The sequence below is a fragment of the Acanthisitta chloris genome, unplaced genomic scaffold, assembly GCF_000695815.1.
Source record: "Acanthisitta chloris isolate BGI_N310 unplaced genomic scaffold, ASM69581v1 scaffold2440, whole genome shotgun sequence".
NCBI lineage: Eukaryota > Metazoa > Chordata > Aves > Passeriformes > Acanthisittidae > Acanthisitta > Acanthisitta chloris.
In genome coordinates this window covers 33940-42800 of record NW_008649740.1, presented here as the reverse complement: position 1 = coordinate 42800, position 8861 = coordinate 33940, and the positions used below count along the sequence as shown (strand labels likewise).

The 8861-nt window shown below is 48.2% G+C and overlaps 1 protein-coding gene across 1 annotated transcript in view; it reads right to left on the bottom strand.

Moving 5' to 3' along the window:
- Positions 1 to 2758: 2758 nt before the first annotated feature.
- Positions 2759 to 8861, bottom strand: part of LOC103811501 (vang-like protein 1) — a 32128-nt gene continuing 26025 nt past the window's right edge. The window contains exons 7-9 of the mRNA XM_009084516.1: positions 6445 to 6577; positions 4214 to 4448; positions 2759 to 3007 (exon numbers count right to left, since the gene is read on the bottom strand). Coding sequence (XP_009082764.1) covers positions 2759 to 3007; positions 4214 to 4448; positions 6445 to 6577 — 617 coding nt within the window. The remainder of the gene's footprint in view (positions 3008 to 4213; positions 4449 to 6444; positions 6578 to 8861) is intronic.

Here is an 8861-nt window from a genome sequence, read left to right as displayed (position 1 = left end):
GGGAAGGAAATCCTGGGAAAGTAAGAAAGTTTTGCAGATGTGCTTGTGACAAGGTGCTCTCACACACACTCCACACCCAAGCCCCAGGCAAGGTGGTTCTTGTTCTGGCTTCACAGACATGAGCCAATTCAGCCACAGGCAGTAGCCTCCACACAGGCATTAAGTGCTCCACAGTCTCCCAAGCTACTCCCAGTCTCTCCCACCCTGCTGGTTATGCACATAAAAGCCAGGTGCAGGCATCTTTTGGAGAGCCAAGTGTAAGATACTTATATGCTCTCCTTCCTTTTTCTTTTTTTTCTTTAAAAGGAATAAGACAACCTATTTTTTCAAAGTAAAACACTGCAAAGGCCACAGTCAATAAAGGAGTCCCCACAGAGACTACCAGAGAGCCTGATCTACAAAGAAACCCAAACGCTGAGTTTAGAGAAGGGAAAACTCTACCTACTTCTCACCCTGTAAGGGCCAAGGGGCTAATCCTGACATATACTGTGCCATCTAGTTTCTTCACAACCACATCTGGCACATTACAGGGAGAAAAAAGAATCCAGGAGACTACCACATGCGTGTAAGAAAGGCGCAGGAAACTGCAGGTATCACTTGGATGGGGAATCACCACTTTGGACCCTTGCTCTCCAGGGTGCTCCCTTGATCCCAAGAGGACTATCTGCAGTTGGTGTTGGACATCCATCTCCATTGCTGCTGAAGCTGGAAGAGGATGGACCCTTCTGCCCTGTCCCCCAGCATCTCTGCTTAACCTGACTGCTCCATCTCACCAGCTTGTGGTGGGCACCACTCAGACCCTGGACCCTTCTGCCCTGTCCCCCAGCATCCCTGCTTAACCTGACTGCTCCATCCCACTAGCTTGTGGTGGGCACCACTCAGACCCTGCTGGGCAATGCAGGACTAGCAGAGCTCCACTCTTTGCTTGGCTGCCTCATGCTGGGGGGAGCATGAAGACAGCCCCATGAGCACCTGGATGAGCTCAGGGAAAGCTTGGGTAACACCAAAGGGGACAGTAGGGGCTGTCATAGCCCTCCTCAGAAGGCTATGCATGCTGGCAATGAAAGGCACTGGCTTACAAACCACTGGAACTAGGGCCTTCTTCATTAAGACATCCATATGGAGGGCAGGACAGATCCTGCCTGATAAGGGATATTTGCATGGCAAAAGGCTGAGCAGAATGAATTGAACATTTACATTCACAAGGATCTCCCAGGGACCTGACTGAAGGCAGGTCACTGCCAGTTTTGCAGGTGGCTCTGGTCACGTGATGCCCTGTGACAGCAATCACACCGATTTAGGCTCATTGTTAAAAACAAACCTTCCAGAACTCCATAAAACTCAGGTGACACTAAATTCACACACAAAAGCTGCACTGATGGGCAAAGGCAGCCTTACAAACAAAACTGCATATCTCAGGAGCAGATCCCAGCATGGAGCAGAAACTCCTGCAGTACAGCAAGGCCAAGAGAGGCAGGCAGATTTTCAACATTCAGACATTGTTTGGTATTTCTCAGCTATAGCTGAAGGCGTACAGTTGGGAAGGACTCACCGCAGTGTTTTCAAAGCACAACAGCTCTCCAAAGCAAGTGAGCATAGAGGTCAGCCCTTCCCTGGCTCCTCTCCTCATGGAGGGAAGTGCTTTTGCCCGTCTTTTCTCCAGACACACTTGAAGCTGGCTAGAGAGGGAGGGGTACATTCCTGCCTGCACCCCTTTTCCCTCAAAGAGGCTGTCAGACTTAGGGAGGGTCTGTGATTTATCTGAGAAGCCGCCAGCTACTTACCTACCCTGTCCCAGTGCAAATATGCAGCCCTTGCAGGTGCAAAAGGAAGTGGTGGTAAGGCAGACCCTGAGGGGACCATGCCTGGAGAAACACATTCAGAAAGCCAGACAGAAGGGGACAGAAACAGGGAGCCTTGGGAGTGCCTGACAAAGATGCAGACAAGCAGGAGAGAGGGGAACAGGGGAGAGATAACAGGGCGCTGTGCCATGCAGAACAATTGCACTAACAAGCACTGCTAGGAAAAAAGAAAGACTAATAAAGATTTGAAGAGCTGCAAGATGGGCTGATCCAGTTCAAGACAAGCAACTTCACAGAGAGCGAAACCATCCCATTATGCTCATACAGGCCCAGCACTGACAGAAGAGGCACATGGAGAGGAGGAAAAGAAAAAAAAAAAGAATAAAAGTCCTTTCACAAGAAGAGGCACATGGAGAGGAGGAAAAGGATAAAAAAAAGAATAAAAGTCCTTTCACCCCCCCCCCCCTTTGATATCCTCTCCTCCCCGAACGAACAGGGACTACTGCACCCCGATGCAAGCAGGTTTCCATAATGGAGAGGAGAGCAATGCACACTCTCAGAAACAGCCACAGGTAGCAAAAGCAGAGACACAAGAGCGCAGGTGTGTGTGGGGTGTAAGGCAGCACTCCAATGAAAATACTGACGTTGCAATCGTGCAGAGAAAGAGAGAGCGTGAGATTTACAGTATGCCTGGAAAGAGGGGGGCAAAGAAAAAACAAATCTGTTCTGTCTCCAAGGCTGAGCTAACTGAGCCAAGTCACCCTGTCGCCTCTTAAGATATTTCTTTCTAGATAAGATATCCCAACTCCCCCCTCCCCTTTCCAAATAAAGTGCAGATGGTCAAATATTACTGGTCCAACATCTGCCAGTTTCAGTCAGCATTGGGGAAATTAAACCCAAAAGCACAATATCGAAAAAAATAAAAAAATCCCCGAACAACCCACCCTCAAAATCCCTTAGACTGAAGTCTCAGACTGTAAGCGGAGGACAAATTTATGAGATTTAGGGTCTATGAACTCTTCTGAGAGTTTGATGAAGGGGATTTTTTTCACATTAACAACAAGGCTGAAGTCCAAGCACTTGAGGACAAACACGATGCCGTCTTGTAACCCGCTTGTGACTGCTTCCTCGCTGACCAGCGTCCACTGCTTGGAGAACCAGCGATCCCTGTCATACTGGAGGGTTGGGCCCGGGTTGAGGGAACGCTCTGCCAAGAGCGGGACACACGTTAGCACCGGCCCCACAACTCCCTCTGCACCCTTCCCACCCCCAAATACGGCTCCACGAGCATGGGCTTGCCATGCTGCAAATTGTTTCAGCTTTCACACCTCAGAAGACATCATCTCCCCAGTCCCTGCCAGCCTTTCAGACCCCAAGACTAGGCATAAACATCAGGAGATCCTCTTCCAGTCCATCCCAGCAAGTTTATGCAGCTATAGCCCTGATTTCTGCTGTCAGTATGGCCATCTGGCAGCAGTTCAGTAGAGTAGAGGTCATTTTTCCCCTACCAGCATCATAACCCATCCCAAAATTGCAGTCCCAGTCAGACAGAACAGCTGGCTCTCTCCTTCAGGCCAAGCTAAGGTGGAAAGCAAAGGTTTCCATGTTCTCAGCCTGAGGCTGCAAAACTGAAAGCAGAACACAAAATGCCATTTGACATTGATGTGTTTTAGAGTCTCCTTTGTAATCTCAATGGTAGCAGCACTCCCCCTTTCATACCTGGGCAAGGTCCCAGGTGACCCCCAGTGAGAAGGTGCTAAGTCTCATCTCTTGACAGCATTTCTGCTCTTAGTGTAGTAAGTCCTGGGTGAATGCCTAGGAGCAACCCTTCCCTAGGATTGTGGGAGGGGGATTATATGACCCATTTCCCTCATCATTCACTCCCTCCCTATGTTTGCAAGTCAACAGTCACAGTCCAGGCATGAAGCAGCAAACTGACATTTGACCAAGAGGCCCATGAGTTAGCAACGCCATCAGAGAGGAGAGATTTAGGCAACAGTTCAAAGCAGTCTAAAATGCAGCAAGGCAGAGGGGACAGAAAAACAAAAAGATTCTTTGCAGGCTGCCACCTGCATCATGAGCCAGCTGGGAGAACTCTCTGTGAATCAAGATCACAGTCTCTGTCACTTCAGTACTCCCTTTGCTGAACTGGTACTCCTTTTAGTACTCCCTTTGCTGAACTGGTTATGAGTACCATAGGTACTTTCAGAAAAAAGAGACAAAAGATGCTGCAGAGGAAATATTACTTCCCTTTAAGATCTGATGCACCCTACAACGCACTGATCATATCACAGGCAGCAACTATGAAAACCTCCACTCACATCCCTTGACAACTTTCTGTTCTGCATGCACACACAGATGTGCCATCCCCTTCTCCCTTCTTCCCGCACCAGTATTAGAGAAAGCTTTACCTTTGGTGTCATGTTGTTGGTGATGCAGAAGGACAAGTGTTGCAAGATGCTCTCCATGCTGTGGTACTGTTGCTGCCGGGTGGTACGAAGGTACTTCTGCAATGCTCTTGCCATGGAGGGGAAGATTGCCTGGGCTGCTTCTCGGGGGTCCATCATCTCTGCTGGAGCTTTCTGCTGTTCCTCTGCCTGGAGGCGTTTGATGTGAGTGAAAGCCTCCTCTACCGCAACCACGAGCCTGCAGAAGGAAAATCAGGACAGTAAGAGTCATAACGAGAGGTAGGATGGGTCTGTGGTTAAGGAAGAGCCTGGGAGTCAGGATTTACAAGCCCCTATTCCCATCTGCCACTGAGTCACTGCCTGCCATTAGTTTACATAAAATTTTCTCTACTGACAGTCTGAGGGGTAGACAGCAGCTTTTCTTCCCTTGCCCAAGCCATTCAGCAATTGAGGGTCATAAACCAGGATTAAGATTTTAAAAGCCTGAGCATTGCACTTGATTCTGCCAACACAGCATAAACATAAGCTGCATGACTCAAACAAGACACAGCTGCCCTTGCGTTTAATGCATGTCTTTGAAAACAAGGGTTCCAGCACACAGTACTGCAGTGTGAAGCAGGAGGACAGACAAGCAGTCAGGAAGAGGCTGACTATAATCTAGCATGACCCAGGACACAGACTGCTCTGAGAATCTGTGCCCACAAGCTGCAGTCTGCTCCAATTTACACCAACTGGGTACAGAACTTGTGCTGCCAAATGACTGCCCTGCATCCCTCCAGTGAACAGCAAGGGTAAAAACACCCCTCCATCTTCACTTCTAACACTGCAGCTAGAGACATCCTCTGCAAATGTGTTGGCACAGGAGAGGCACCAAGGCCACAGCATAAAAAGGGAAGAGATGCCTTATGACACTTGTTACTTAGTACTGGGCTAACTTACAAGTGAGGGGCTACACTACAGTTAGTGAAGAAAAAACAGTAATAGAAGAACCACCCAAAAAAAACCTCTTTTGCCCCTCCAGACAGGACTTCTTTCACACAATTTCCATTCATGTCACCAATGACTGTCCAGACTTCTCTCAATACCTAAAGCATCTTAAAGCCAGGGGAAGCTGCCTTACCACAAGCAGAGGTATAGCATACTGCATTCAGACTATATACAAGGAACTGCACAAGACGTCCTGACCCTGCCCATTTTGTTTACCTTGACTTGGTGGAAGTGGAAATTGGTTTCTAGACTCCTGGCCTGAAACATCTGGCTTGATCTTCTAGTGACTGATGGTTTTCCTCTGACTAAGCAGCTGTTTTAACCAAACTCAGCAAGCAAGAGAGGTGTGCCCGAGTTAGGATGCTACACTTCACAGAAAGAAGAGTTTAAGTTCCTATTGCTCTGAGGCTGGAAGAGAGCCTAAAAGACAGTGGCTATAAAGCACAGGGCGGGCTGAGCAGGCAAGGGGGACACACTGTGCCCAGCACTTTTCCACTGAAATACAAACTGCCAAAAGAAAACACAAAACAAGCCAGCTCCTTCCAGTTATGACATATTCCTTCCAAACACACCTCAGTTCAGGGGTGCCTGCCTGTAAGCAAATTGTCTCAAACTAATAGGTATGCTAAGTACAGGCTGCAATTAGGCTCCAGAGAAAATAGAGGCACTGTCTTAGGTCACCTCAACAAAGCATCAACTCTGCAGCCTAAGTGTGACTTGAGGAAAAATACCTATGTTCCCACATAAAATGCAACCACTTCTGGTCAAGTCTTTCTTCTGCAACTCATTGAAAAGGGCAGCCAAATTTCTCCTTTTATTAGTCTGCAAACACAAATATTCTCCTCACCCATGAATAGGCAACACCAAGTGCTCCACTGATCCTGTCCCTGGATTACTCGAGCTGAGATGACAAGCTGGGGCATGGGTGAAAATAATGGGATTTCCTGCAGCAAGCAACTATGGATTTGTCAAGCACTGGACTGTTCCCTAATCCATGACATTGCATTAGCTTATCTGCCTTATATACATGAGCTCAGCTTTATGCATGTTCTTCGGATAATTCCAGCCACAAGCTGTCACCATCCTTTATGCATCTGAGTTTCATATGCTTCTTCAGTGTGACAGGTTTATAGCCAGCCCCCAGCCCTTAATCATGGGTCAGGGGGGCAGTCTGTCAGGCTCAGCAAGCCCCATGAGACTGAGCCTTGCAGCGTCAAGCAGCAGCACCCGGGAAGGAACAGCTTTACCTTGCGCGGCGTTTTTTCACTCGGCGCTCGTGGTCAGCCTCTTCATAGTAGAGCTCGTTGTGGCTGGAGTCCCTGCGACGGGCTGCAGCTGCAATCATGGCACGTGACTGCCCCGATGCGTTGTTCCCTGGGCCTTTGGGAGCAGGACAATCAAAAAAGGAGACAGAAAGGTGGTGTTACTGTCATAGGATGGGGGCTGGGACAGACCAGCGCTCCACGGCATCTGTCACAAACGCTCTGTGGCTCCAGCCTTCCCAGCCAAAGCTACAAACCCTCAGGAGCTCTGGTAGAGGCCCTGCTAGGCAGCACAGACTTAGAGAGGGGGCTCTGACATGTGGACGAGGGAAGTTAGTTGGGATGAAGGATCTCACGCAACATACACGAAGGCAGAGTGAGGTGAACATGCCAAGGATGCAACTTACCCCCCATTATATATGTTTTCAGTTTGAAGGCAAGGGCAGCTGGAACATACCACATTTCAGCATGAAGACAGTGTGAGCGCACAAAAAGTGAGAAGTTGGAAAGAGGAGAAAGATAAATACAAGAACATAATGAGATATGGAGATGAATAAGTGAAAGCCAAACTCCAGACAGTTACTTGCAAGGAAGAAAAACAGGATGCAGAGGCAGCAGGGTCACCTTCAGACAAAGCAAAGCGTTTTCCAGAAGGGCAGATGCTGTCAGAGCAGCAGTCCCACAATAGGGTAGGCTGGGGACTATTATGTGTAGTAGCTTCCCATGACACTCTGAGCAGCACCTGCCATTACAGCTTCTGCTGCTGTTAACATACCCTACACAGCCACAGGAACAGGGAAGCTGCAATCTGCTCTGTAACACCCAGTCAAGTGACAGAGCTGTCTACGACAAGACCTTAACTACTGCCTTTAAAATACAGTAGTATGTTCTGCAACTGCCCTATGAAGCTCCCAGCTCTGGCTGTTTGCGCAGGGAGAGTAAAAAATGTTGCCTCAGATGAGTTTACAAACCCTTTCATCCAGAGAGAGGATAGAGGTGGGTCTACTGAGAGCGAAGTAGTAGTCTAGGTCTGCCTCCAAACCACCAAGAGCTGCTTTTGTGACTAACTGCTCTGAAAGCCCACACTCTCAACTGGCAGTGGTTAAGGCCAATCAATTGCAGACATGCTCAAAATTGCTCTGCTCATGCAAGGGCAACTCTTTACTTTTTTTTCCTAAAAAGCACAAACTAGATTCCAAGACAGAAACCCAAAGCTCAGCAGTGGGAAGGACAAGCACTCACACAGACAGCTTCTTAAGAGTCTAAACACTTCAGACTTTGTTTGACAGCCCTGAAATGGAGGATATGACTCAAGGGAGACACTAGCTCCCAAATTTGGGTTAGATCAGTAATTTGCCTCATTGACTACGCCTGGCAATGAAAATCCTAGTTTTGAAGGTGAGCCTCCCCACTCTGTATAAGAGAGATTACAGCAAGATGGTTTTTCTTTCTGGCTGCTGCAGTATCAAGTACAAAAGCTGTCAACAAATTAGGCTCCCTTAATAGCATTACTGTCTTTTTACATGAAGGGTGTAAGAGACTGTCAATCTGCCAAGGTAAGCTGCAGCCAGAACTACACTCTGCTTTGCAAAATGGATGGGAATCTTCTTAAGGACATGCCTCTAAGCCTGAGATTTCCACATCCACAAAGGCAGAGGCATTGCACAAGGAAGAGCCCAGGCAACTGGTACTGCCCCAGAAGGGAAGGCACAAGTTTCCAGGCTCTGGCTGGTTCACACTCTTGACACTTGGAAAGGTCTGCCAGGCACATGTGGAGCTTGCTTCTGGTTACTTCTCTTCTAACCAAGTCTTATGCACTGGCAGCTCCTAAGCTACTAACGCTACCACAATGGCAATTTTTATTCTGAGCTTGGGAGCTCCAATGTCCCAGCAGGTGCTGCAGGAATAGAGACCCTGCCAACTTCCTGAAGAGATACTGCAATACAGGAGAAGACAAACCAGCTAGTAACCAGAATGGCATATCCTGCAGATAGCCTGGCAGGCTGTAGGGTTTGAATGGTGTGAAGTCACCTGTGGGATTAGGAAGCCCTCACCTTCCATACACTAAGCCTTACTGAGCATGAGAATGAATGATTTCACCTCTAGAAAAATGCAGAGTGAGTCTGTTTGCTTCCCCTCTCCAACTCAATTCAAACAAGAGCTTCACTCCAAGCAGCAAGGGACACATGATGGGCAAGCCTGTCCCTGTCCTTCTCCCTTCCTCTGTCAGGATGGGAATCTCTCACTGTAAGGATCTAAACCTCCAACTAATTTTACAGAATTCACCTTGCCTAGCTAAGTCTCTTCAGTCCTTTCTCCCTTCCAGCTCTCAAAGCCATTCAATACTAGCAAATTCACAGGCAGAATGTGCCTTACCACATTTTGTCACAGGACTTCTTCAG